The sequence below is a fragment of the Trematosphaeria pertusa genome, assembly GCF_010094035.1.
Source record: "Trematosphaeria pertusa strain CBS 122368 unplaced genomic scaffold BU26scaffold_2, whole genome shotgun sequence".
Classification (NCBI taxonomy): Eukaryota; Fungi; Ascomycota; class Dothideomycetes; order Pleosporales; family Trematosphaeriaceae; genus Trematosphaeria; species Trematosphaeria pertusa.
This window is the reverse complement of record NW_022987213.1, coordinates 3,580,002-3,605,917: the sequence shown is the minus strand read 5'-3', so window position 1 is coordinate 3,605,917 and position 25,916 is coordinate 3,580,002. Positions and strand designations below refer to the sequence as shown.

Below are 25,916 nucleotides of genomic sequence, written 5' to 3'. Positions count from 1 at the left end.
TCTATAGATGACGCTTCGCCGGTCCGCGTCTCCTCCTCCTCGTCGCAGCGGCGCATATCCATGCAGTCGAATCTCAGGGCTCAGGCTGAATTACAGGCCCAGAGGAAGAAGGTGCGCGCCCACTCCGACAAGCCTGTTCGAAGAAAGCAATGCTAATTCTAGAACCAGCTCGCGAATTCCTACAAGCAGCTCCTCGAGTAAGACCGCCGCCGCGCTGTAAACGTACTCCTCGCAATACTAATGCGCGCTCCGCAGTGACTTCTCGGCACCGGACTTGAAGACCGTGGGAAATTATACTCTAGGCAGACTTATTGGGAAGGGCAGCTTTGGGAAGGTATATTTGGCGTCGCACAAGCTCACCAATGGCTCCAAGGTGCGAAGGGAAACAAAGGCATGAGGAATGGAATTGACAGGCAACAGGTAGTGCTCAAGTCGGCGAAGAAGGACGATGCGAACCTTGCCCGCGAGATCCACCACCACCGCCAATTCATACACCCGCACATTGCGAGGCTATACGAAGTCATAGTCACAGAGTCCCTGGTCTGGCTAGTTCTCGAGTACTGCCCTGGTAGGAAGCTATGTTTGGAAACACATGACATATCTGATTTGAGAGACAGGCGATGAGCTCTACAACTACCTCCTCGAGAAGGGCGCCCTTCCCCCCGAAAAGGTCCAGAAGATCTTCACCCAGCTCGTCGGCGCCGTATCCTACGTGCACAACAAGTCCTGCGTGCACCGCGACCTCAAGCTCGAAAACATTCTTCTGGACAAGCACGAGAACGTCAAGCTAGTTGATTTTGGATTTACGCGTGAATATGAGGGGAAATCGAACTACCTACAAACATGGTGCGGCACCGTGTGCTACAGCGCGCCGGAGATGCTCAAGGGCGAAAAATATGCAGGCGAAAAAGTAGACGTATGGAGTTTGGGAATCATTCTTTATGCGCTTCTGGTGGGCGAGCTACCCTTTGACGATGACGACGAAACAGTCACGAAAAGGAAGATTTTGAAAGAGGAGCCGAATTACCCGGGGAATTTTCCACCGCAGGCGAAGGAGTTGTGCCAGAGCTTGCTTTCCAAACGGCCGATTCTAAGACCTACGCTTGCGGATATTCTGCAAAATCCTTGGTTGGCGGAGCATGCGCCGCGGCAGCAGGAGATCTTAAAGTTACAGCAGCCAGCGCCATTTTCGACAGACTTGGAGAAGGAGGTGCTGCAGAGGATGCGCGCTGCTGGGGTGGATATTGATATGGTTATTGAAAATGTGCTCGCGCAACGGTGCGATGCCCTGGCTGGCTGGTGGGCGCTGTTGCTCGAGAAAGAGGAGCGGAAAGCAAGGAGACGGGAGCGCAAACGTAGAGAGAGGGAGGCTGAAGCGAAAAGCTTGCGACGGCTGAGCGCTGCGAGTAGCCGTCTGGACAAGCTTGCACCTACCATAAGGGAAACAGATGAGGAAGGACTGCATTCGCCGTTAATTGGGGATCCACCGAAGAGCCGTGGGAGGGCTCTGAAGCGGACGAGCGTACATGGTACGTAAAAGATGATACAGATTGGATGACTTTCGCTGATAGACTCTAGGTGCCCCAGAGCTACCACAGCTACTAGAATCAGGACTTACCCCTGAGCCCGACTCCGAGAGGCCTCCTCCACCCATAGCAAAGGACGATGTCCGTCGGAACTCCAATTCCTCCTCGCGTCCTCCGCCTCCGCCCAAAGAACTAGACCGGCGGAGATCAAGAAGTAGCATGTTGCAAATCGCATCCAGCAACCCCGACCTCCTCCATCCCAACGGCTTTATGCCGAAACGCCGCCGGAAATACCAACCGCCATTCATGAATCACCTCGCGTCGCTCCGAAATTGGATAAAGGAGACCTCCAAACGAGCAAGATCACCAGGCTCCAAGGCTAGCAGCGGGAAATCTCCCACCCTGCCTCAAAGCAAATCTCCGGATTCAAAACGACGCCTAAGTAATGCCGGTCGCAATCCCAACAACGTTCATGCCCATCCTTCCAACGCTACGCCCTCCACACATGTGGCGGCTCGTCCCAGAGTATCAACACACGGTTCTGGAAAACGACCCTCAGTGTCTCCCGCACCGCTAACACCACGCTCCTCCTACCGACGCTCCTCCGGCGGCCTTCGCGGCCGAAAATCTACATCATCATCCATATCCTCCATCCGCTCCATGCCGCACCACCACCACTCGCACTCCAAAGCCTCGTCCACATCCTCTGCCTCGCTCGCCTCCCCCGCAGTCTCCGTCTCAGGCCACAAAACGAAATCCCCGCATTCTTCCGTAAAAGTCCTTCCCGCAACACCAACAAGTTCCTCCTTCCCTTCCAATATCCGCGTCGTGCGCGCACCCATCAGTGAGGGCGGTGCTGCTTTCGGCACTGCTCCTCCACCTTCCCCGGGTCTCATTTTCGCGAAACGGAAACGCAGCCCCTTCAAAGGCCCCATGCTATCCCTCAGCACTAGCTCGCCTGCCAGTCGGGGCCGAGGGCTAGGTGAGGGCACAGGCAGCAGGGGTACGAGTGTCCAGGGAAGAAGAAGCGGCGAGATCACGGGCATAGAGGAGGAAGACGAAGATGATATTGAGGAGGTGGAGGAGTTCAGTCCCGTTATTGGGGGCCCGGCGGAATGTGTCGAGGTCGTGGAGGAGACCACCGCCGGGGCAGAAGGAAAAGAGAAAGGAATCGGGGAGGAGAAACCCGTGGTGCCGGAGAAAGAGAGTCCGCCTCCGCCGGCGCCGCCGGAGAAAGAGATCAAGAATTAAGGTCGAGACATGATGGTTGTACGTTTTTGAATCTATGGCAAGAGAAGAAGTGCAACGTTTTCCAGATCTGGGCATAGTAGAGCGCGGAGTTTGCTTTTTCTCTTTTTTCTCTTCTTATGACTCACCCACCTACCACCTTTTTCTCTTCTTCATAGATGTCGTTTCGATAAGCCGTTTGGATCGTTTTCGCCTTGCGTTGACCGGCTGAGTTTTGGATACTACCTTTCATACCGCTCTCCTTTTTGGGAATTTTTCTTCTTAATTCGTAATGACTCTACGAGTTTCTTGTGCATACGATTACTACTTTTTCTATTTTTCATTTGATCTTTTTGGCGGAGTTTTGTAGGATATGGGAATGAGATGGAATGGAATGCGGAAAAAGTTGGTTTGTATGAGAGAGTGTTCAGGGCACGATGATGATGTAGTTGTGCGAGTACATAGCGGGTAAAGAAAAGACGTTCGTGTCAGAGAGGAGTTGTTGTTGTTGAGTGCGATTTGACGATGCTGCGTGTCTGTGAGTGTGATATGCATGTTGGGGAATGTGTTAGGAGAAAGAAAGGGGTGTTGGATAAGTTGGGGGGTTTTGGTGTCTGCTTGCGTTCTAGAGATGAGAGGGAAGATGTGCATTCTGTTGGCGGTCATGCTGTTTATTCTACGCCTGGACCGGATTCTCCAGCTAAGGGGGGAAAAAAGGCGCTGTGTAATACTACTGGTATGATGGTTAAATTAAAAAGGACAAGGCTAGTAAGTAGCCATATGAGCAGCGCCTCTGAATCAGCTGGAGTTTTCGCGTCTCCAGCCAAAATACGTGGATTCCACAGGAACTAATTACTTACGTACCCTTCTAATACACTGGGCTATTATCCCGAGCAAAGCACTACTCGCTATCGCGTCGTCCTAGCCTAAGAGGCCGAGGTAAGGAATGTGTTGTGTCGCAAAGCGCAGAGCTACACGAGTAGCGCGATGGTACGATTTGAGGGGCGGTTCCGTGTCTCGACGGTGGATGAGAGACACGTATCTAAAATGCTTACAGGACTGGAGCGCCTAATAGTAAGCCCCTCAAAACAACCAGCTACACAACAGTACTTCAGCCCACGCTCCGGACCGCCCGCTGCATATACTGGAAAGTCGCCCGAAGCGGTGCCACGATACACGACGTCCTTACGAGAGCTCCAGGCCTAAGGCTACCAGCCTCAGGGTGCACCAGCTGAACGTGCCCTGTTGACCGGTTGTCGGCTTGCGGCTCCTGCCAAAGGATCGATTACCACCCGCATCAGCCGCTCTGACCGTTCGTCATCCCCCCTCCACATTCTGCGAATCCTTCGCGAACGATCTCTGGGGTCCGACTTATCCTCGGAGGGTGTTCACGGCACCTTCCCGTTCCGGAAAACCATTGTCTGGGCGAGGTCTGAGCGAGGTCTGAGCGCGCAACATGTATGTCACTTGCGCAAGAGCCCGCTGTCAAAATTACTAGCCACGTGAAAGCGACACCGGTGGCCAGAGACGCGGGATGTGGCGTCAATACGTGCGAAAGCAAAGCGCATGGATGAAGGATTGAGAAGAGGGATGGTTGCGAACACGATATGAGGACAGGGGACGGGCGTTCGAGTTTCAGATACACAGGGTCCTGTAGGTGCGAGGCCAAGAATACGAGGGGGAAGACATATCGTGAGACTGAAGCGAGAGAGGTGTTGAAACTTCAACCGGCAGAGTGTTTGGAGTTGATGCGGTAGATGGGGTAAATGAAAGAATCTTTCGATGGGGAGGCAATGTCTTAGATGTCGGAAAGGCGGATGTGTGCTGCAGGTAGACGGGCACGGCAATGGCCGTCCCCAATAAGCCACATGCGAGAATGACATGCCAATGAAAGCGTGGCTGACGTAGAGAGTCAAAAAGAGGTGAAAGTAATGCAGCGCAAGGCAGATTGGCTTGCACATGCTCTGTGCGACCATGTGGCCTTATCTGCAGCCTACCTCGGAGTATTCATGCTCGTGCATCCATAGCGGAAGCCGACGGTCATCTTTCTCTGCTGGCGTTCGCCTTCCTGAACGCTAATAAATCGCTCGACGTTACATGCCACGGAAGAGGCTTGCCTACCATCGAATCCGCATCGTCGAAAACATGCGCGATGTTGGTGGTGGCGTCCCATCGTCCTCACTCCAACCGGAAGAGGAAGGCGGATAGGTGTCTTTGCAATGTTCCGATACGTCCGAACATCCCGCGCGGATGTTAGTAACAACGTTAGAGATGCAGGGAGTGTGATATTGGGTATGGGAACGTATTGGTCTTGTGTGAGGCGGATAAGGTAGTTTTTCTTCGTGAGATGTGATGGTGATACTCACCGCTGCTTTTGGCTTGACTTGACGGATTTGATTTCCGTCCTCGGGTAATGGTATTGGCTGCACAAGGCGGTCGGAATCGGGGGAGCTTGTGTTCGCTCAAGTACAGCTATTGTAGGACAGGAAGCAACGGGCCGAGTCTACGGGAGTCGAGATGTCGATTTGCGGCGTAGCATCATTCTGCCGCGCGTTCCAGCATCGATGGCCAGTCTGGTTTCCGCCTGTGTTGGAAACTCAACCAGATGCAGTCGCGTGCACCTTATCGAAGCCGCGAGACCAGGGGTTGCGGCATCGGAGTTATGGACTGTAGCAGTAGAGTAGGCTCCGCTGAGGAGGAAGGAAAGCACGAAGCAAAGCGGCCGGTGTATGTTGGGCGAAGGGGTAATTTGAAGATGCCTGGTGCTGCATGTAATTCGAGGCGACCTGGGGAGCGTTCCGTGCCTGACAGATGCTGCTAGGCGAGCCTCGTTGATTCATGCAGGCCTCTCGAGAAGGTAACCGCTGATGAAGACCTCCCTGGCCGTACAGCTTCATATATTGTTGGGCTGGAAGCGAGTCGAGACGCGTGGGTGTAATTAGAAACACCGTCTTACTGACGCGTGTGCCCCTTCGCCAGGATAATCGCGAGCGCCTCGAGAGATTCAGGAGACGGGTTCGATACGCAGTGAAGCGCAGCTGTGCGGCACGGTGAGCTGACCGCCGCGCGCAGGCCTTCGAGGGGCAATGGAGCCGTTGAAGCGTGCGAATAGCTCTGATGATGGAGACACAAAATGGTATTGGAGCGGAGGCGTGAATTGCCTAAACTGGAGCGGAGTGGTGTATGGGCCAATGGGGGTGCTGCAGGACGGATGACTGTGACTGTGAGATGTGATCCGCAGCGTCGGGTCCAGTAAAGCCTCGAGGGCCTCATTCGAGAGGCGGACAGGGCCGACTATATGTGAGAATCGTGTAGATGGTGGTGATGGGCAGCGTGGAGCGCTGGACAACGGCGGCTGTGGGGAGAAGGTACGTATCGGGATTGATAAGACGCGGCGTCTGTGCGCGGGCTGCCGTCCTGCCGTCTTCTAGAAAGGCCAAGAGCGCCACTGGACTCGACCCCGAGGCAAGAACGGCGGCGGGCATGGCCCTGATATCGGGGCCGTGTGAGGGCCCAAGCCGTCGCCCGCACCGGACGCGCGAGGGACGCGGCCTGACCAAGCGTTCTCATGGCCTGGGATGACAGGTTGACACCCATGGCGCGCATCGGAGGGCGCCGTGATTGGGGTTCCGGGTCGAAGGGTCGTGGTGGAGCGGCCCCAGCGCCGCCCGGCATTGGCTGAATGTCGCAATTCATCGGTGGCCCGCAGTGACAATCGCACCACCACTCCGCCATACATTGCCTATACATTGCCTAGGTACATTATCTCTCAGCGCCATGCCGTCTGCAAGCCCCGAACGGACCCCCGTTCCCGCCACACCTGGCAGCACACTAGCCCGGCGCCCACCCTGTCCTCCACCCTGGCACCCTGGCTTCGCCCACTGCCCTCGCTCAGCCTGCCCGTCTTATTATTAAAGACCCTGCACCAACCACCCCGGCCCACCACCGCAGCACCACAGCACCGTCGTCTCTCACCCGCGACCTCGACGTCCCACGCGACACTCCGGTAGCAGCACTGCAGCGACACCTGAGCTTGCAGCGCCCGCCGCGCTTCTTTTGCGCCTCTGCACCGTTCGCGCTTTCCGCCCGCCAAAATGGTCGTCGACGACGACGGCTACGGCACCGAGAAGAGTTTCGGGAGGGACTCGCAAAATTCGGGCTATTATGGCGAGTCATCAGTGCATAGAGACGGGCTCGGGAGGAGGATGTTGGACAGCTTCAAGCGGGATCCGAGTATGGCGATGACGCCCAAGGGCAGCATGGGCGCCGACGGCAAGGTGTTCGATGTCGAGAGTGCCGCAGCAAATACAGCCAGTTCACCACTCGCGAGAAGACTGAAGGGCCGGCATTTGCAGATGATTGCCATTGGAGGCTCAATAGGTATGTCGCCTATGCCTACATTGAATTTCCGTGCTGAGCTCCTGTAGGTACGGGCTTGTTCGTGGGCTCAGGACAAGCGCTTTCCCAAGGCGGGCCGGCATCGCTCGTCATAGCATACTGTCTAGTCGGCATCATGCTCTACTGCACCGTCCATGCGCTCGGCGAAATGGCCGTCCTATTCCCCGTCGCCGGTTCTTTCTCGGCATACTCGACTAGGTTTCTAGATCCCGCCTGGGGATTTGCAATGGGCTGGAAGTGAGCGACCACTCGCTCGGGTTCTTGCATTGACACCTGACTAACTCATGCAGCTATGCCCTGCAATGGCTCGTTGTGCTACCGCTCGAGATCGTCGCTGCAACCTACACCATCGAATACTGGAATCACGGCAGTGTGAACAACAACGCCTGGGTCGCCATCTTTCTCGTCCTCATCGTAGTGATCAACTTGTTCGGCGTCAAAGGCTACGGTGAAGCCGAGTTCGTCTTTGCTATTATCAAAGTTGCTGCAGTCATTGGATTCATCATCCTCGGAATCGTTATTAACATTGGCGGAGGACCTAATGGCAGCTATATCGGGGGCAAGCTCTGGAGGGACCCTGGCGCCTTCAACAACGGCTTTAAAGGCCTCTGCAGCACCTTCGTGAATGCCGCGTTTGCTTTTTCCGGAACGGAGCTCGTTGGACTGGCTGCAGCCGAAACAGCTAATCCCCGAAAATCTCTCCCTACCGCCGTCAAACAGGTCTTCTGGCGTATCTCGCTCTTCTACGTCGTTTCGCTTTTGCTGGTCGGTCTACTAGTTCCTTACAACGATCCGCGCCTCCTTCACAAATCAAACAACGCCGACGCTGTGGCCTCACCCTTCGTCATTGCAATTGTAAACGCCGGTATCGACGGGTTGCCCTCTGTATTCAATGCCGTCATCATGATTGCTGTCCTTTCAGTCGGCAACTCGTCCATCTACGGCTCCAGCCGAACGCTCGCAGCGCTTGCAGAGCAACATCAAGCCCCCAGAATCCTCGCCTACATCGATCGTCAAGGACGTCCTCTCGTCTCTATCGCCATTGCCTCTAGTCTCGGACTCCTTGCCTTCCTAGCCGGTGTAAAGAAAGACGTACAGGAGGCCGCATTTAACTGGATGCTCGCCTTGTCCGCACTCTCAGCCATCTTTACCTGGGCCTCCATCTGCCTCGCTCACATTCGCTTCCGCAAAGGTTGGCAGCTACAAGGTCACACTCTCAAGGAGCTCGCGTTCAAGTCGCAGCCCGGCGTGATTGGCTCCTGGGTGGGCTTCGTATTCAATATGCTCGTGCTCGTGGCCCAGTTTTGGGTCGCTATTGCGCCGATCGGATACGCTGAGAAAGCCATCTCGATGCGCCTGCAGGATTTCTTTCAAGTGTACCTGGCTTTGCCGGTCACGCTGGTCTTCTACTTCCCGTACAAATTCTACTACCGGACCTCGGTAGTTCGATCCCATAACATGGATCTCCATACGGGTATCCGCGAGCTGAATCTTGAAGCGCTCATCGAGGAGGAGCGGGAAGAGAGGAAGCAGTGGCCCAGGTGGAAGAAGATATACAAGTTCTTCTGCTAAGTTGCTCACTCTCTTTCTCTCTCCTTTCCTTTTGTTAGCATTGCGGCGTTGCTCTCCTTGGATTTAGCTATATATCCTCTTTGTTAGTGGGTGTCACTGCCTTTCGACACCAGGCGGCATGCGCGATAGAGACCGCATTGCGCAGCCTTGCAGATAATTTTTATCTTTTTATGAATAGCCGTGGATGGATGGGATGGATTGGATGAATGGATGGATAGTCACGACGTCGATGTAACTGTAGATATGACCGCACGCATGGATCTAGGATCAGATGAGATGCAGAATGAAACGAAGTTCTTCAACACGTCTTGCCGTCGGTCGGGTTCTCTCCCAGCTCCGTGCGGCGCTGTGAGAACGGAGCTCTATGTCAGTATGGCAGCTCATGCCTCCCGAACTTCTCTTGCTCGAGCTCCTGCGTCCTCCCTTCATATTCGCCTCGCTCCTTCCTAAGCCCTTAAAAGAAGCATCGGACAAAGGCAGACACCTACAGCCAGATTCGACACCCCAAAGCCAGGTTTCGACTATCGTTTGACCCAACAGTCATTCTCTTAATGCAATAAAAAGAGGCAAAAGGAAAGGGTTCGCGCCTAGTGTGGGAGTCGTCGCAGTGAACGAAACGATGGTTTGTTACATTGAGTTACTTTCCTGGAAGAACTGCAGAGTTATGCGGTATGTATACTGCTATTCTTAGGCGGAGAGAAATTGGGGATGGAAACGAAGTAGAGGATTTTTGCGTATCTGTGTAGGAGGGAAGTCGAGAAGGAGGATGCAAAGGGACAGGGGAAGAGGAAGGTGCAGGTGTGTGCTTCATTAACAGGGCAAAGGCGAGGAAGGAGCTCCCCTAGAGCAACAGCATCGAATTATGGAATTAGCCGGAAGAACAACGATTATAAGCACTTCAGAGAGAGAAATGAGTAGCGAACTAGAAAAGAAGAACAATGTGCTCGTGCATTAAAAAGCTCTAGAAATGCAGTCCGCAAGGGAAGCCCATGCGCTGAACCCGCGTCAAGGTCACATTTTAGAACCCAGAACCTTTTTTTTTTGCCCTGACCGGTACAGCACAAAATACACGCTAAGCCTCTTCGAGGCCGCTCATAATGCCACATAAAGAGAGTAAAAGGTTTATCCAAACCAATAGTATAACATCACCTCTCCCAGACCGCCAACCGCCGCCCAATACTCCCGAAGCATACACAACTGCAGAATAACACACTGCCTACCCATGTCACAATGGCCAGGGTCTCATAGCTGACCATGCCTGCGAACAATTCCGCATCTACCGGTGTTTGTGTGTTGGGGGAGGGTGAGTGGGTGGCATTGGTGGTGGCTGGTAATGAGGGTGAAGGGAGGACGTCGGGGTTGGAGAGGAAGATGAATGAGGTCAGGATGGAGGTTACGATGAGCGAGAAGGATAGGCCGGGCTTGCTGCGATCCAGGATATACCAGAGAGCGGGATTGACGAGCGCGAGGGTGACGGTGAGCTGGAGGGTGGATTGCCAAGGTAGGCGGCGCTGTGAATGATCGTTAGCAGACGTGTCAAGGGTCTGAGTGGGTGGTCCACTTACGATCGCGAACGCAATCCCTACAAAAGCGCCCACACTCCGGACCACATCGTTCCAGTGCTCGCTGAGGCTTGGTGGGTTCTCTTTCTCCGTCTGAGCCTGTTTCCGCTGGCTGTCTGATCTGTGCCCGTCCCACACGAGATCGACGTAGGGTAGTAGACTCCCAAGCATGACGCCCGCAAGCCCCCAACTGGCGAGGTATATCCAGCTCTCGCGATCTACACCGCCGACCCTGACGGCCGCCAGCTCTCTCGTGTCGTGTAGATGGCTCACAATAACGCCATAGATTACTCCGAACAGGAACAGCGCAGCCAGCTTCCCCATCATTACCGTGTATTTCCACGCTCCTTGTCTCGCCGGTTTCGGTGATTGCATCGCCGTCGACGATCGAGGTCCGCGGCCGTTCATCGTTGGTTGCCGCGAGCGGCTCTTCATTGCGAGACCTGCGTCCGGACTCCCCATCCCATTACCCCACATGCCGGCGTCGCAAGAGCTTCGTCCTGGTGTCTCGGCGCCCGTGCCCCATGGCGTCTCCGCAACGCTCCTGTCCCCTGTTGTGCCACTTTCCTCGTCGTATATCCCAAATAGCGTGCTTCTCGTCATATCTAGAAAGCTCTTATTGCGTGGCGGAGGCTGTCCTCCCTCCACGGAGCTGCTCTCTTGTATACTCCCATTGCGCGCATTGTATGTCCGTAGTAGCCTCGCGTTGAGCTGGGTGAGGAAGTCCGACGAGCGGTTGTTCGAATCGTGTAGAGGAGGAGTAGACGGCGCAAACGGATCGCTGGGCGAGTCGGTCGAGTCTGTGTTCGCGGAGAAGTTCCGTCGCGGTATAGGGCGGTAGATGTGGGGTTGCTGTGTCGCGCTGGATGTTACGAAAGGGTCGTCTGCCATGGTCGGTCGCTCCTTCCCCAGCGTGCTAATTGAGCCTAATCCCGAGGCTCCGCGATGTGTCCCAAATACTCTTCAATTACAACACATGTAGCTTTAGAAGGATGGAAAACGAAGGGAAGAGAAGAAGGATGGAGGAGTCATGCGCGACGCACCCCTCCGCGCCCTGAATTGTTGCAGTTTCTCGAAGGGAAGGTAGGTCGAAAATCTACACCCTGGGTCAGCACGTGGACTCTTCATCCTGGGGCTTGGCGCCTTCAGGCCCAATACCGGAGAAGGCGTACGTACCTCGTGAACACTAATGCTTGGAAATTGGAATGCGACGAGTCGCGAGAGCATGGGATGAGGGGGCATTTATGATATGCAGAGCCAAGAAAAGAAAAGGGTTGAGCACATGCCTGTGCTTGTTTCTTGCATGTGAAAGCAAGCCTCTGGGACGAGAGTGTCAGCAAGTGGTTCTCAACATATGCACGCCATCGCCATGTACCGTTGGAGGCTACCAGAGACGATAATATAGGGACCTATCCAAGCCATTTGTTTCGGCCACCGCCAGGACAAAGTTAGCATACACCACATACGAAGTACAGTGTCCTCGAAGGTTGGAGTTGAAAGAGGCAACCCGTACTGCTGCCAATCATGGAAGGTACTACCTGCGATATTGCTTCTCCGCATTCTCGTACATGCAGCGGGAGAAACGCCCCCTCCCCACACTGCTACTGTCATCATACATTGAGCTCGCGTCTCCCAAGTCCCTTGTTGTGTCCCGTTCCATCCGCCAGGCAACCATTCCGCAGACGCCGGCTCTGTTCCAGCGTGAAACATCCGACGTCATTCCCACGAACTCAATCCTTCGCAGCCCAGCCATCCATCGCATAAGCCAATCATTACCTCTGCTATTCGGCAACAAGCCCAGGCTGTCGAGTGTAGGATTCGGTAGCAGATCACGGCGCAATCTACTTAAGTCGCCGTTCCTCCCATGACACGGTGGTCTGAAGAGCTTCGGGTGACTTTGCAAGCTTACTATATCGCCAATTGCTGAACCCAATCGACCTCCTCACTTCCCTACTCCCTATTTCTCTGCGTCGCCGTCTCCCACGTGCTCATCTCCTCATGGCTTCCGACGATGCATTCACCTTCGTCGAGAACGACGCCCAAGGGCGCAAGCCGCCACAGCTCTTCGAGGATTTCCGCAAACTCAATTCCGGCGTACAGACCGATATAGAAGTCCCGCTTGTCACTGCCCTTCGCCAGAAGCATCCAGAAATGATCGTTACTTCTGTTCCCGGGTCCAACGTCAATCTTCTCCAATTCGCTGCTGCTGGATTTGCCCAAGCCGAGCTAGACGATGATACCGAGCCTGTTCTTCGCTGGCGTGGCTTCATTGGACCCTCACATAGAGGCGGCTCCGGATACCTGGCTGATAGTATCTTCTTCGCAAGGTACGTACATGGCACGGAAAAGCCATTCCTAAAAACCTTTCGACCAGAGACATTGGCTAATTTTCAACCCCACGTTCACAGGTATAAGTACACCTGGAGCAACGAGAACTTTATCTTGTACACCATCGTTCTGGGATATGGCTCGATGCAGTTTATCCTCAAGGAGCCTCGTGGTAACGAGACCACGATGTCGCACTCGTCGGTGGTCGACCAGCTTCTAGCTACCATCGGGGCGTGGCTAATCAAGGAAGAGCCAGCGATATACGTCTACGACGGCTACTGGACCCGGAGCACGAAGTTGTGGGAGGAGGTGAGGAAGGCGAAGTGGAGCGACGTAATCCTGGACCCGAAGCAGAAGAAGGCCTTGACCGAGGTCGCTTCTAAATTCTTCGATTCCAAAGATATCTACGACGAGTATGGAGTGCCGTGGAAGCGAGGCCTGATATTTCATGGACCAGTTGTAAGCCAACCTCGTCGTTCGAACACTAACCTGAAACATATGCTGATTATACCGCCACTTTAGGGGAACGGGAAAACCATCTCCCTCAAGGCGTTGATGCACACCCTTCAGGAGCGAGACCAGCCGGTGGTGACGCTTTACGTCAAATCGGCTCCGTATCCCTTCAATATCCGTCAGGTTTTCCAGATGGCTCGTGCAATGACCCCATGCATGCTGGTCCTCGAAGATATCGACACGATTGTGACGCAGAGCACTCGAAGCTACTTCTTCAACGAGGTGGATGGTCTCGAGAATAACGATGGGATCCTCATGATTGCCACGACGAATCACCTAGACCAGCTGGATCCAGGGCTCAGCAAGCGTCCGAGCCGCTTCGACCGCAAGTACCTGTTTCCACTGCCTGACAAGGCCGAACGCGCTTTGTACGCGCAATACTGGCGTAACAAGCTGAAGAGCAAGAAGAGCATCGAGTTCCCTGGCAAGCTGTGCGACGCCATCGCAGACATCACAGACGATTTCAGCTTTGCTTACCTCAAGGAAGCGTTTGTGGCAACTCTATTGGAGCTTGCTAGGAGCCACGGAGACGGTGACGAAGAGCTCTCTGAAGACGATCCGGATGATGAGGACCCACTCGATAAATACGAGTTCTGGCGCGCCTTCAAAGCGCAGGTCAAGATCCTGCGTAGCGAGATGGGAAGCGAAGGCGAGACTGTCACTGATGCAGCTCCCAGCGCAGGGGCAACCCTTGGTGCTTATGAGGGAATTTCTGCTGCATACGACGAGATGATGCCACTGCTCGAAAACATGAGGCTGCAAGGCAGTTCGCAGCCGCTCGGCAAGGCTGCTTCGTCAGAGGGTGCGGATCCGACGAGCCGATTCGTCCAGAATGGTTCTTCGGTTCTCAGCCCTATTATTCACTCGTTCGCCCCGCTAGCGCGGAACAAAACTGCGAAGCTGGGCGAGGGCGTGTGGGAATGGGGCTGCGTGTAGGGGGACGAGGTACGATGGAGTTGGTTTCTGTATATGAAATACTCAGGCGCCTTGGGAATCATGAATTTCGCACGACTTCTCTCACAGGCAGAGTTATATCAGGCCGTGATATGTTTATACGCTCCGGAACTGCTTGATCGTCCCCAAGTCGACGATCCAGCCTGTGGTCTGGCACCGTGACCCCCGCCGGCCGGGGTCTGCGCCACAAGCGAGGTGGAAGGAGCGGGGCGCAAGGCCTTCGAGAAGGCTTCGAAATATCCCGCATCCCATCCTTCATCCATCTCGCCGGCCCTACGGCTGCCATGTTGCACACGCTCCCTCTTCCCGTCGATGATTTGCCGGCGAATGTGCTACGGCAGCGGGGAAGCTGGATCCTGGATCCGCCTCTCACCGGTGACCGGTAAGGGCGCTGGCAGGTCAGCTGCGCACCAACCGCACGAACACTACCCTCGCCGCGCCCATCGCTCGGCTCCTATGATGAGTCGCGGCACCGCACAGCCTGGTAGATTTACCAGATCGTATTCTGTCATCCTCGAGGTAATGCACAAAACGTGATAAGCTCCTGAGCGGCGACTCGTCAGGCCTTCGGCAAGGCAGACATTTCGTTTCTCAGCCGCGAGTATCCTCCGCGTCCCCAGTGCCGCGTTTGGGCACGTATATCTTCTCGACTCTTGCAGCCTGTGCCACGCCATCTCGCACTGCTGCCTTTCTATACTTTCCCTTGGTTCCTGGCGGCCGTTTGTTTGATTCGTTTTGTCTTCTATCAGCCTTTCTCTTTGACGCCAGCACCTACAGGGTGGCGGCCTGTTTCTATCAACTTTCAGCAGCCTTGTTTAGCTGGTGCATTCCGCCGTACCGTTGCTTTTCCTCATTAGTGGCGCACTCCCAGCCTGACAGATCTTTCAAGTAAGTAGGCCCAATCGAGCCATTAGGTCAATAACTAGTAGCTGACCCTAGGCAGTCTATCAGAGCTAGCAACCTGCCGTATGGTCACCATGCCGGTCCCTATGTCTGCCCTCAGCCAGGGGCTGGCAACAGAGGATTGGCAAGAATTTGTCGCCTGGGACGGCAACGGAGAATTGTATGATGAGTTCTTCCAAGGCGACGCCAGCTTTGCCAGCACATCGGCCGGGTACGACGAGAGCTTCACTTCGAACGGTTATGCGCAAAGCGTTACATCAGAGCAGCAGTGCGAGCCTTCATCGGCAACATCTATAGCTGATGGACTTTCTTCCTTTGATTATGTTCTTTCAGCCGCGCCCTCCGTTGTGGGCGACCCTTCGCCGCTCGGTCAGGGGCACTCGTGGCTGAATGGATCTCCATCAACAACTGCGACATCCCCGCTAGTAGGCCGGGATCCGAGTGCGTTCCAGGGCCCTTTCAGTCTCTGCGAGGATAACCTGTCTCCTCAAAGGACGACCACATCGTCACCCTTTTTCGGCAGTTTAGGTTCGCATAGCTCATACCACACGGCGTCGGCTTCTTTATTTAATCCTCATATCGCCAGCTCTCCGCATGCCTTCAGCAACCTCGATGTTTCTGCTTCTCAGGCTTTCTCCAATGTCGGTACCTGGGTAGAGACACCCATCGAGCCGATTCCGGAGCTTGACCATGGGGGCGCTGTGCCCATACCCATACCACAAGCCGGCTCGCAGAGCTTCAGCAATACCTTTTCGTCTCGTCCATGGTCCTCAGAAATGCCACAGCAACAAGTTCGTCCCCGAGCAATCACGATTCCACAGTCTAACCGTCATGTTCCTGCGATGGCGTCTCAGCAACAGACTCACCAGGTGCCTCCAATGCTCTCCGTGTCTCCAGTTGCAACGCGTCCTCCCAGAAGCGCCCCTCTTTCCAGGAGCATTTCGAAAAGTGAGCCACGGCGCAGTAGGAATAAAATGGGTACACCATCTCCGACGACGAAGGCCCTCGGATGGGTGTCATATCAACCAAACCTTCAGACCAATAGACTGGTGGCATCCGGAGCGGAAGGCAATCGGGGAAGGCGTCCAAGGGGCCGGGTCGGACCCCTAAGAGCCGAACAACGCACCCACGCTGCTTACATGAGAAAATTCGGCTCTTGCTCTAATTGCAAGAGGCGTAAAGAGAGATGTGATGAGGGCATCCCATGCAAATCCTGCCTTAATTATTACAAGGGCGACCTCATCAACCATCCGTGCCGCGACCAGCTTTTATCCGACCTCTCTGGCACATTTCTCGCTGAGCGCTTGGGCTGGCATCCTACTGCTCGAGCAGTCAACTCATTCATCGCCGCCGACAGCTATCACGTCCTGACTGGCTTCAGCTATACTCTCCCGTTAAACTTTGGCTTCGGACCAGAGCTTCGCTTGCCGGTTCATGCGCTCCAGGTCGAGGACGCAGATGCTCTATGCCACGAGCATGTCATATACTCTTGGCCACCGAGCTCTTCCTCGGAGGAGATGCATACGCACGCCGTCCTTCCCGCCGTCCTCACGCACGAAGCTGAATCCAACTTGCAGGATACTTTGGACGCCCACTTATTGCTTCTGGTCAAGCATGATGCCCACTTCCGTTCGTTTCCACTCTTCCGCTCGCCACTCCGGATACTCAACCATGTTTACATCTTCTTCCGCTCCCTCCCTGTCAATACGCCGTATTCGCACCTTCTGCAACAAGCGCTCAAGCTCCTCGTTCTCGTACATATCGGCGGCGATCTTACACTTCCTCCACCTTCCACTGACCTGAACCTCGCTCAGCTAGTCCGCACGATGATGACCATCTCTGACGCCATAACTCCGACGCCCTGCTTTATCCGCGCGCAATTTGGTTCCGTCATGCCTTTGCTCGCCCTCCGTCTCATGAAAGAAGTCCTCTTATCCCTGGAACAGCTCGTTCTCAACCGGGAATGCCATGAATGGCCCTTCGCGCTCGCAACCCTCATCGTCGTGTTGATGACTGTCGAGTCAATCCAATACCATGCCGCCAAACGCCCCTACCACGACGTCTACGGTTCTGGCGTATCGCGTTCAAAGCTTGAGCAAGACAGTCAGGTTGATGATGAGGGTGTGGAGTCGCTTCTGAAGTTCTACTCCGCTTGCTACCCAGGCTGCCACGCTCGCCTAAATCCTGAATGGCAGGGTGAGTCTAGCTCGCATTCAAGCAGCTTGAATGCCTCCACCATGAACCCGGAAGACAGATTCGTGGAGAACGTCCGCGAGGCCGCGAAACGAGCCAGTCCCGGTGGTTACCTGGACAGAAAGGCAAGTGAAGAGAAGCGGGTCGATGAAGACATGGGGTTCTTCTTTGATAGACTTGTTGCACGCCTTCTGGTCATGAAGACATGAGATTCTCCTTCCAGATGTTTTCTCGGATGCCGGTGCATCTTGCGTGCCCTAGCATTCAGCAAGCTTGGGTAGAACAGCTTTTGCATCTCTCCAGTTGTTCTTCCTTTTTCGAATCTGCTATATTATTTCCGGCCTGTCTCCCGGCGCAGTTGGTCTTTTGTTTGCCTCTCGTTTCCCGAGATGGGATTATGTACGCCTGATGATGACGATGAAGACGAGCATGTTGACGGGTGATAATCGATGATACGACCAGACGGCCTCGACACTGATGAACGACGTGTGTTCTGTTTGGTTTTTCCTGTCCATCTCTTCTGTTGTACATCACTGTATTCAGGCATTGTATCTTTCTTTCCTACTCGATCTGGTGGCAGTTTCTGTAAGTTAGTTTTACCATCCGTTAGGCAGAATATCACGTCATCCATCGCTCGTTTGCAGCAGCCCGGCGTAGTTTAGGTATTTCTCGGCTCGAAGAGGTTAATAGGAACGTGAATTCTTTTGTATCCGCTTCAAAAAGCCCGGTGACGAAGCAGGGACCATGTTGGGATGCTGCGGCCGGCTCAATACCTGGCCGACTGCCTCCGCTAGCGTACCCTTCTCAGTGAAGGAAGTAGCTACCACCTCCTCCCTGCACCTCTTCCCGTACAAAGTCCCAGGCTCTACTCGCCCCAGCGGCTCAGCCTGTTAAGCTTTGGACCTGGGTTCGCGCTCTACGTATGGAAATCCGAACAGCTAGCCTGTAGGACTGGTCCACCTCGAATTCGTGGCCAGCCGGATGCAGTGAGCTGGCAGTTCTAGTTCACAAAGGACTGTGACAGCTAACAGTCGAAGTAGCTGGCAGCTTAAAAGTAGAGGTTGGACGAGAACAAGCTAAGCATCTCCGGGAGTAGTATAGCTCAATGGGAAGAGTCAATGGAGGATGTTCCCAGGGGCGACGCTACTCGATACGGACTAGGTGGCGTGAGTTTGGTGTGAGGGGTGACAGTACGAGGATTTGTTCTATATGACTCCATTGTTAATGGCGGCCTGCATTGTTGATCAGTGAATGAGGCGCGGGTATGGTTCTTCATCTATGTAACAACCAGACTGTGAGTGTTACTTTACTTCCGTTAGCAGAGAGTCAGGCATTATTACTCCATGATTCAAGTCCGCCCCTTTCTCTTCAGAGGGCACGTCCGTGCCAGACGAACAGTGCCAACGTCCGGAGTCAACGTTAGGGGAGAGAAGGCAGCGTTACCATGGTACCTACTTTTGGAGAGGCCAGGCGGGGTCTTGCGTTGTCATCATCGAGGCGCACCTTCACCTCCATCGCCAAGCGCAGCATATCTTTATGCAGTCACCGCGAAACTTCCAACCTATTCTTGACATATAAAACAGCGACGCCCACGCCAGAGTTTGGCCATCGAACAACCACGAGAGCTCTACCACCACCATAGAGACTCGATCCCGACGCAACAGGTATTTCGAACACGGCGGCTTACCACGCTCCGGTCCTTAACGCTTGTGGTTGGGGACATTTACCGGCTGCAACAAGTCTGTTCCGGTCGAAAACAATGAGTAACGAAGACAAGGGCGCCGGAGAGGATTACGAGGCCGCAAACAACCACCGTCGCATCAAGCGAATCCAAATGGGCCTGGCGGAAGAACTTCATCGTCGACCCGCGGCATCGAGTCAATTGCTTCCCGGAGAAGGCGAGATTACCACCGGACACCCCGGCTTCATGGATCTTTCTCGTGAGCTTCGTGACATGGTATATCATCTCCTGTGGAAGGCAACACCCGGGATCGTGGTTCCCCACAAGATGGCGGACCTGAGCGTCAGCTACGAAGACTATCCGTGGTTCGAGAAGAGGGCCACCCTCCCAATGTGGCTGCTTACCAACACCTCCATCCTGAAAGAAGGAGTCCAACAACTTCTCTTCAGGGCGACATGGTCCTGGAGCTATACCAGGGCGAAATACCCGAGTTTACGTTCGCCTTTACTCATTCCCATCCAGGCAAAGGAAATAACAATGAGGGTTGAAGCAGAGGCCCTGATCCTGCTAGGGCCAAAGGATAGATTGTCCGGGACAATCAGCCTGGAACCGAAGCACTCGTATGACTTTGCAGACTTGGAGGAGATTTTCCGCAAGAGCATCGAGCTCAAGACATTGCGACTCGACATCATGATTTGGACCAAGGCGTTCAGACAGATCTGGCCAAAAAACGTCGACTTCTCGCTCCTGGATCCTTTCGACCGATTGTTCGATAAATGGATAGTCACGGTGTATTGTCCTAAGCTGCAGGGAGATAGAAAGATTGCATGGCACCATACTCTCCAATCGAACCTCAAGATGGAGATCGCACGTATTGGGCGACTTATGGTCGGGGATCATGTAGAGGAGAGGGTCGTGGTGGTTGATGACGACTGGTACGAACATGAGGAATCCATCGGACGGGTGCGCGAAGAGACGAGGGCTACCTTGGGTAGGCTCGGAATCAATGGCTCGCCGGAGAAGATGTGGAGGTTTGAGTTCACCAAGCAGGAACCTGAGCGAGACATCTGCCAGTCTTTGAGCTGATGTCGATGCAGCGCAAGAGGAATCGAGCGAAGTGGTGTGGCTGGGAAGGTTGGAGGCCATAACTCCGCGGGTTATTTCCGCGCTCAACGACCCAAAAACCGATAGCGAGCTGCATTCTCCCGATGACCCAATAGCGATCTTGCTCCTCTCCCCACGCCGATCTCCTCTCATATGGCGCGTGTTTCTAAATACGACGGCGGGTTAGCCTTCGTCTGATTAAGGCTAGCGGCCCTATACAATGTGTAAGGCAGCAGCCTCAGTTCGCATCTCCACTTCCGAAACCGGCAATCATGCTACAGCCTCTCTGGTAGACCACTATGTTTCTCCTGTGTGATGTCGTGTTTCTTTTCGAAGTCAATACGCTAAGTCCGGTAGCACCGAGATCAATGGATATACGGCCTTCATGTCATTGAGTATAAGAAGCTCCGAGTTCTCGAGAGAAAGATAGGGCATCCAGAGCAGTCACAGTCAGCATCTCGCAACATCCTTATCCACTCAGTTCATGTGACAATTCTTCTGTCTTTCTCACCACCTTCCAATTCACAAAGTCCATCCTTCATCTCTGATCAACATGTCCGGCCAAACCATCTTCATCACTGGTGGCAGCGGATACATCGGCTCCACCATCATCGAAAAAGCCATCACTGAAGGCTACAAGATCACCGCACTCTCCCGAACTAAGAGCAGCGATGAGAAGTTGAAGAAACTCGGCGCTATGCCTGTCCGTGGCGACCTCGCAACCCACGACGTCCTCACCCGTGAGGCCGCCAAAGCCGACATCGTCATCAATGTCGCTGATGCGCTCGCTGGCGACTACAGCATGCCGCAAGAGCAGCGCTTTGCCATCAACAATGCGGCCGTTGGCGCTCTAGCTGAAGGAATGAAGGGCAACGGCAAACCGCTCGTTCTCACCAGCGGCTCCCTCATCGTCGCGCCGGACCCAGAGGGCAAGGAAACGGACGAGACCTCTCCGCCTTGGCCGACCGGCCCCTTCAGGCAGTTCAAGGAGCTCATGGACGGACGCAATCTGGAGTACATGGAGCAGGGCATTCGTGTGTGTAGTGTACGTCTAGCGCCGTATGTGTACGGTCGCGGCGGAAGCGGTGTGGCACTGTTCATGAAGAGGTTTGCTGCGACTGGCGGAGCGTTCTACGTCGATGAAGGCTCTGCGCGCACCACGACCGTTCATGTTGAGGATGCAGCGCGTCTCTATCTCCTCGTTGCGCAGAAGGGACGCGCTGGCGAGGCGTACAACGCGACGTTCGAGACGGACGTTACGCAGCGCCAGATTGCGGAGGCAATTGCGAAGCAACTGGGTCTTGCTTGCCCCTCGATGCCCAAAGCGGACTTGGAGGCCACGATGGGTCCTTTCTTCGCTACATTCTTGAGTGCGGAGAATCGAGCGAGCAATAAGAAGGCGAAGGAGGAGTTGGGATGGGAGGTGCGGGCGGAGAAGGGTATTTTGGATGAGATTGCTACGGGCTCATATGTTGAGGTTGCGAAGGGGTTGAAGAAGCCTTCTGATTGAATGGGCGGTCACAATGAATCTGGGGGGTGCTTCAAGTGATAGTTGTTGAAATGACAAAAAAGCTAATTGCCACCTGAATAATCAAGTATATATCGAGGATCTGTAACAATAGTACGCAAGGCATTATTTCAATCAACCAAGTATCGTCCCTTGAACCCCTCAACAGCCATCCGAGCACTGCTCAGTTTCGTGCCCACGAGCTCGACCACAGGTATTTTACCTAAAGCATAGTATGATATAGAAGGCTTTGTACTACGCAGAGCAGAATCAAAAAGCCTTCCTTTCCTTTCCTGGGCTTTTGCGCCTCGGGGCGTATCCCAGTACACCTGATTGGTCAACCTAAAAAGGTATAGCGGGCGATCAGAGCTTCATCCCAAGAAGACACCACTAGCGACACCAAGAGATTCTTACTCAGCTGGACATTAGCTCACCGAAACAGCCTTCTCATATGCTCCAATTTGTTAGAAGAAATCGCTCATGCCTCCGGTCTACTCTCATTCGACATGCAGATCGCAAGGAGCACCGCCCCGCCCCTCCAAGGCAGCCTTCACCGGTCATGGCTGTGAAATGCGGATATGGTTGGAGGAGACAGCAGCCACCGCCACCCATTATGTCTGGAAAAGACGCTGCTAGGGCGATGCAGAAGAGCACAGCTCTTTTATCCCGCTCCCACCCTGCCACCTTCTGAGACTATGGCTCATACCTATGGAGCTTTAAACCTTTATTTCCCCACTGTTAAAAACTCTTAAACCCTTGAATCTCAATTCCTGAGGTCATCTTTGGACCCGATATACTGCGGTTAGCCGCTGATCATGGCGAGCGAGGCTGGTGGGTCCGCTGCCATTGCTCTGCTGTCTCTTCTCTCAATCGATTCTACCGCCTCGTCTGTCTCGACATCCACAGCGCGACTTGCTCATCCCTTCTCTTTGGCCAGAAAGCGAGACAAAGTTCCTTCAATTGCGTAAGTGACGATTCCAATAGGGAGGCGTCTACTTACAAGACTCGCAGCGCCGCCACAGGTACTCCACGTTCTTCGGAAGAAAAGTCACCCAACCCGGTTGAGCCTTTCCAACGTCGTTACAAGCCAATTTTCCTGGGTATACCTTTGCACTCGCACCATGGAGAATACAGAAAGTCTGCCACATCCTCGCGTCCGCGAAGTCTTGGAAAAGATGATGAGGAGCAAGTGGTTTCTACTCAGGCGCCTCGTACTTTCCGCCCTCCCGATCTGGGAGCATTCCACGGCATCAAAGGTGACAAACCAACGATTGAGTCTCCAAGCTCGAACCCCGGCGACTTGATGATATGCTTGAATGCACCAGGGACGGATCGATCCTCCTTAGCGGTCCTACAGCTCAAGGGGTTCGAGAACGATGCCGCACTGTTCGAGGCTCTACGATACTTGTACAAACGTAACAGAGGCTGGACTACGTCGCTCATAACAGTTAAAGGCATTCACTATGTGCAGGTGAGCCCTATTCTCTGAAACCACGCTCCACTCAGAGAATGCTTGCTTACAGTTCCATAGTTTGAGAAGAGACAAAGCGGTATCAAGGTATCGAAAGACCCGGATATTCCTCCCGCCGACCGCACAGACTATGAATATCACCCACGGCCAGCGATGTTCACGCCGCCTCTGCCTTCACAGTTACTCACACACTATTTCCGTCATACACACGCCAACACATCCCAAAACCTTATTTTCCGTACTCTACCGAAGTTGGTCGACTCTACCCAGTCCAGCGAGCTATTCTGGGGATCTAGACTTGAGAGTCTTGCAGATCATGTGAACCGTATGGATCAATCGAGTAGAGGATGGGGCATCGCTTTCGTTGAAGGATTCAACTGGCCAAGGATCCTTCTAATAGCAACCGGTTACGTGACCTTGAACCTCGGAGTGTTATTGATGCTCGGTCCGTCCGTGGAACTACTCGCATGGCTGTTTCTGTCCCTCTCCGCCTTGTCAATCGCGACCACATTTGGCTACTACAAATACATGGCGGCGATGAAAGATCCCGTTCGGATCCGCCCTGTTCTAGTGGCCTACGGGATGAAGAGCCACTCCTCAGCAGCCAATCACACCGCTTTCGATTCCTACCTCCGGGTCATTGTCCCGATAGTAAGGAGGACTCATACGGGCTGGCGCACGTTCCTCTCTTTTATCATACCCTGGTTGAAAGAAGAACCGTCTTCCGTCGTGTCGCCAGTAGATGGGGTCAACTCCGACGTAAGTAGCGCATGTTTTGCGTTGGGAAAGAAAGCGCTGACGGCTTAAATAGTCGTCGGATCAAGGCCAATTCGCACGCATACAGCGCTGGTTTAGCCCTCGAAGTAGCGCCGTCAATGACCCGATAACACATTCGTATCAAGACAATTATGCCCCCAACGTCGAAGCCGGCATTCCCCTTGGGCAGCGTGCCAATCGGGGTGGAGTTGAACGTGAAAATGATTCCTCCGGGGATGCTTCGGGCGGAGATGGCGACAGAGACGGAGGTGACGGGGATGATGATCACACCTCCCATGGTGAAGGCAACGACAGGAACGGCGAAGGTGACGAGGGGAACAGTGAAGATGATGGCGGAGATGACCATCACGATGATGATTTTGACCTCGAAGCGGCAGATCTATATCTGCACGTTATTCTGCCGGACGGCTTCGCTGCCAAGAAGCAAGTTCCCGTCAGGGTAACGCACCTGTCGACCGACTACCACTTGTTCATCGAACTGAACCGTATCTACCGCCAACATCGAGGCCCCTGGAGAGCGCTTTTCATGGTGAGAGCACTACGCCCTACCAAGTACGAACTATTCAACAGGACCAACGTTCGCACCTTTTACGACCCCAAAGACCTTCCGTCTACGATGCCCGACATCTGCAACCGTCCTCGGGAGTACACCTTCAGCTACCAGCCCGCATCTCCCGTTCCGGATCCACCGCTTCTACATGAAGACCAACTGACCCGCACGTATCATAACCCTGCGTGCTCTATACATGCCGGCGAGGAGGGCCCAATATACGACCAGCAATGCTACGACCGATCTCCGAAGCGCAAGGGTAAGCTGACGTACACGCCAAACAGCGGCTTTCCAAAGGGCTATGCACTCGAATTTCGAGAATGCTTCGACATCAAATTTATCTTGACGTGCGAGCTATTCATTGCATTTGTCGCATTTGTTCTAGCGGCGCTGTATTTCGGGCTTGCTAAGGAAAAGCAAAAGACTTCGACTGCAATTAGCATTGTTGCTGTCGTGTTCCTTATTGGACAGTTTCTGTATGGTGTCGTTCTTGCGCTTGGGGAGAAGTTTGAGGCGTGGCGATTTTAGGTAGAGTCGGTGGTTCCTCAGTGGTCTACATTATAGTGTTTAAGAGCTGACTTGAAGCATTTCGCACATTATAGCATGGGGTGTGGGAAGCTAGACCTAGACTGCTTCAAGTAGTAGTATGAAAATCATTCAAATCTAATACCACTCCCCACAAAGCGAGTCCAAATCGCTCATCCGCTGCTCATAATCCACCATCGCCCTCACCGCCAACACCATCACCTTCGCCAATTCCACATCCCCCATACATCCCACAGCCCGAAGAACCTCAGCATACAACACCCGCGCCGGCAACTCCTGCCCCGCTGATCCCCTAAACCCGTTACAAATCCTCGCAAACACCGCTTTCGCCTCATCTCCCAACAGCATCTTCGCACAAGGTAGCACCCTAACGTAATCCTCAAAATTCCCAAGGTAACCCTCAACGAAACCATGGAAATTCGACCCGTCGTCCAGAGAAAGCTTCGACTCGTGACCCGGGAAAACCAACGTTCCTTCAATCCGCGGTTGCTGCACCCGCGCAGCCACCCTGAAGATAACGCGTGGCAATCTCGCCACAATACTCGAGACGTCCGCAGGTAGAAAGACCAAGCTCCCTTCTTCGCTCCACGAGGACGTAAGTAGCGCGCGGAGTAGAAGGTTTTTGATCTCGTGGTATCTCCGTCCGTATTCGTGATCTGGATTCGCTGCGATGACGCTGCTCTTCGCGAAAAGCTCCCGCTTGCAGAACGGACACTGGTTGCTCCCGCTCGCAGAAAACCACTCTTGCAAGCAAGACGAGCCCAAGGCATGACCGCATGGAAGACGAAGCGGTTCATCGACATCGGTTTTCTTCAGCTGCGCGAAGGGCAATTCGTCGAAGTAGTGCAGCGACAGTGCGGTCGCAGGGTCGATTCCTTCGGCAAGCGAGGAGAAGTCGCGCTGGCAGATGTGGCAGCAGGAATTGTCTTCGTCGAGGGAGGGGAGATCGAGTGTTTGGACGTGGAGGGAGAAGAAGTCTTCGATGGTCGGGAGAGCCCACTTTGAGGAAGCTAGGCCGGGCATTTTTTGAAGATAGAAGGTGTGTGATTTGGAGGTGACGGCGTGGGTTTTAGTGATACTTAGGATGGGAAATGGAGGTAACAA

The 25,916-nt window shown here is 54.1% G+C and overlaps 10 protein-coding genes across 10 annotated transcripts; 7 read left to right on the top strand and 3 right to left on the bottom strand.

The window, feature by feature from the left end:
- Positions 1-60: 60 nt before the first annotated feature.
- BU26DRAFT_560007 (kinase-like protein) lies at positions 61-2,777 on the top strand (the record flags this gene model as incomplete). Its single annotated transcript, XM_033832761.1, has 6 exons — positions 61-111; positions 169-197; positions 256-373; positions 421-568; positions 618-1,529; positions 1,579-2,777. 6 exons carry the CDS (start codon positions 61-63, stop codon positions 2,775-2,777), a joined length of 2,457 nt encoding a protein of 818 aa, XP_033690407.1.
- Positions 2,778-4,088: 1,311 nt separating this feature from the next.
- Positions 4,089-5,044, bottom strand: BU26DRAFT_155373 (uncharacterized protein). Its single transcript, XM_033820044.1, has one exon. It carries the CDS (start codon positions 4,727-4,729, stop codon positions 4,217-4,219), a length of 513 nt encoding a protein of 170 aa, XP_033690406.1. The 5' UTR covers positions 4,730-5,044; the 3' UTR covers positions 4,089-4,216.
- Positions 5,045-6,490: 1,446 nt separating this feature from the next.
- BU26DRAFT_515111 (amino acid permease) lies at positions 6,491-9,021 on the top strand. The gene is made up of 3 exons (XM_033827987.1): positions 6,491-7,133; positions 7,181-7,388; positions 7,442-9,021. Exons 1-3 carry the CDS (start codon positions 6,848-6,850, stop codon positions 8,721-8,723), a joined length of 1,776 nt encoding a protein of 591 aa, XP_033690405.1. The 5' UTR covers positions 6,491-6,847; the 3' UTR covers positions 8,724-9,021.
- Positions 9,022-9,455: 434 nt separating this feature from the next.
- On the bottom strand, positions 9,456-11,562 carry BU26DRAFT_515110 (uncharacterized protein). Its single transcript, XM_033827986.1, has 3 exons — positions 11,462-11,562; positions 10,289-11,381; positions 9,456-10,234 (listed from the first exon to the last, which is right to left on the bottom strand). Exons 2-3 carry the CDS (start codon positions 11,174-11,176, stop codon positions 9,869-9,871), a joined length of 1,254 nt encoding a protein of 417 aa, XP_033690404.1. The 5' UTR covers positions 11,177-11,381; positions 11,462-11,562; the 3' UTR covers positions 9,456-9,868.
- A 261-nt stretch (positions 11,563-11,823) lies between these two features.
- BU26DRAFT_515109 (P-loop containing nucleoside triphosphate hydrolase protein) lies at positions 11,824-14,069 on the top strand. The gene is made up of 3 exons (XM_033827985.1): positions 11,824-12,612; positions 12,694-13,072; positions 13,136-14,069. Exons 1-3 carry the CDS (start codon positions 12,284-12,286, stop codon positions 14,060-14,062), a joined length of 1,635 nt encoding a protein of 544 aa, XP_033690403.1. The 5' UTR covers positions 11,824-12,283; the 3' UTR covers positions 14,063-14,069.
- An 807-nt stretch (positions 14,070-14,876) lies between these two features.
- BU26DRAFT_155323 (uncharacterized protein) lies at positions 14,877-17,446 on the top strand. The gene is made up of 2 exons (XM_033820043.1): positions 14,877-14,968; positions 15,020-17,446. The coding sequence occupies exon 2, from the start codon at positions 15,049-15,051 to the stop codon at positions 17,383-17,385; it is 2,337 nt and encodes a 778-aa protein (XP_033690402.1). The 5' UTR covers positions 14,877-14,968; positions 15,020-15,048; the 3' UTR covers positions 17,386-17,446.
- A 1,319-nt stretch (positions 17,447-18,765) lies between these two features.
- On the top strand, positions 18,766-19,943 carry BU26DRAFT_600910 (uncharacterized protein; the record flags this gene model as incomplete). The annotated part of the gene is made up of 1 exon (XM_033835217.1): positions 18,766-19,943. Exon 1 carries the CDS (start codon positions 18,936-18,938, stop codon positions 19,941-19,943), a length of 1,008 nt encoding a protein of 335 aa, XP_033690401.1. The 5' UTR covers positions 18,766-18,935.
- A 347-nt stretch (positions 19,944-20,290) lies between these two features.
- BU26DRAFT_448787 (putative NAD dependent epimerase/dehydratase) lies at positions 20,291-21,609 on the top strand. Its single transcript, XM_033824692.1, has one exon. The coding sequence runs from the start codon at positions 20,515-20,517 to the stop codon at positions 21,469-21,471; it is 957 nt and encodes a 318-aa protein (XP_033690400.1). The 5' UTR covers positions 20,291-20,514; the 3' UTR covers positions 21,472-21,609.
- A 303-nt stretch (positions 21,610-21,912) lies between these two features.
- BU26DRAFT_515106 (uncharacterized protein) lies at positions 21,913-24,929 on the top strand. Its single transcript, XM_033827984.1, has 4 exons — positions 21,913-22,432; positions 22,480-22,939; positions 23,000-23,698; positions 23,751-24,929. The coding sequence occupies exons 1-4, from the start codon at positions 22,284-22,286 to the stop codon at positions 24,792-24,794; spliced, it is 2,352 nt and encodes a 783-aa protein (XP_033690399.1). The 5' UTR covers positions 21,913-22,283; the 3' UTR covers positions 24,795-24,929.
- Positions 24,930-25,873, bottom strand: BU26DRAFT_584136 (uncharacterized protein; the record flags this gene model as incomplete). The annotated part of the gene is made up of 1 exon (XM_033834589.1): positions 24,930-25,873. The coding sequence occupies exon 1, from the start codon at positions 25,833-25,835 to the stop codon at positions 24,930-24,932; it is 906 nt and encodes a 301-aa protein (XP_033690398.1). The 5' UTR covers positions 25,836-25,873.
- Positions 25,874-25,916: the final 43 nt, after the last annotated feature.

Bases quoted from the DNA above. Each gene is read 5' to 3' on its own strand.
- BU26DRAFT_515111 (XM_033827987.1), top strand. From the start codon at position 6,848: ATGGTCGTCGACGACGACGGCTACGGCACCGAGAAGAGTTTCGGGAGG. The intron at 7,134-7,180 runs GTATGTCGCCTA...GAGCTCCTGTAG, and splicing joins TGCCATTGGAGGCTCAATAG to GTACGGGCTTGTTCGTGGGC. The intron at 7,389-7,441 runs GTGAGCGACCAC...TAACTCATGCAG, and splicing joins GGATTTGCAATGGGCTGGAA to CTATGCCCTGCAATGGCTCG.
- BU26DRAFT_448787 (XM_033824692.1), top strand. From the start codon at position 20,515: ATGTCCGGCCAAACCATCTTCATCACTGGTGGCAGCGGATACATCGGC.
- BU26DRAFT_515110 (XM_033827986.1), bottom strand. From the start codon at position 11,176: ATGGCAGACGACCCTTTCGTAACATCCAGCGCGACACAGCAACCCCAC. The intron at 10,235-10,288 runs GTAAGTGGACCA...GATCATTCACAG, and splicing joins TAGGGATTGCGTTCGCGATC to CGCCGCCTACCTTGGCAATC.
- BU26DRAFT_155323 (XM_033820043.1), top strand. From the start codon at position 15,049: ATGGTCACCATGCCGGTCCCTATGTCTGCCCTCAGCCAGGGGCTGGCA.
- BU26DRAFT_515109 (XM_033827985.1), top strand. From the start codon at position 12,284: ATGGCTTCCGACGATGCATTCACCTTCGTCGAGAACGACGCCCAAGGG. The intron at 12,613-12,693 runs GTACGTACATGG...CCACGTTCACAG, and splicing joins GATAGTATCTTCTTCGCAAG to GTATAAGTACACCTGGAGCA. The intron at 13,073-13,135 runs GTAAGCCAACCT...CCGCCACTTTAG, and splicing joins TGATATTTCATGGACCAGTT to GGGAACGGGAAAACCATCTC.
- BU26DRAFT_155373 (XM_033820044.1), bottom strand. From the start codon at position 4,729: ATGGTCGCACAGAGCATGTGCAAGCCAATCTGCCTTGCGCTGCATTAC.
- BU26DRAFT_515106 (XM_033827984.1), top strand. From the start codon at position 22,284: ATGGCGAGCGAGGCTGGTGGGTCCGCTGCCATTGCTCTGCTGTCTCTT. The intron at 22,433-22,479 runs GTAAGTGACGAT...CAAGACTCGCAG, and splicing joins GACAAAGTTCCTTCAATTGC to CGCCGCCACAGGTACTCCAC. The intron at 23,699-23,750 runs GTAAGTAGCGCA...CGGCTTAAATAG, and splicing joins TAGATGGGGTCAACTCCGAC to TCGTCGGATCAAGGCCAATT.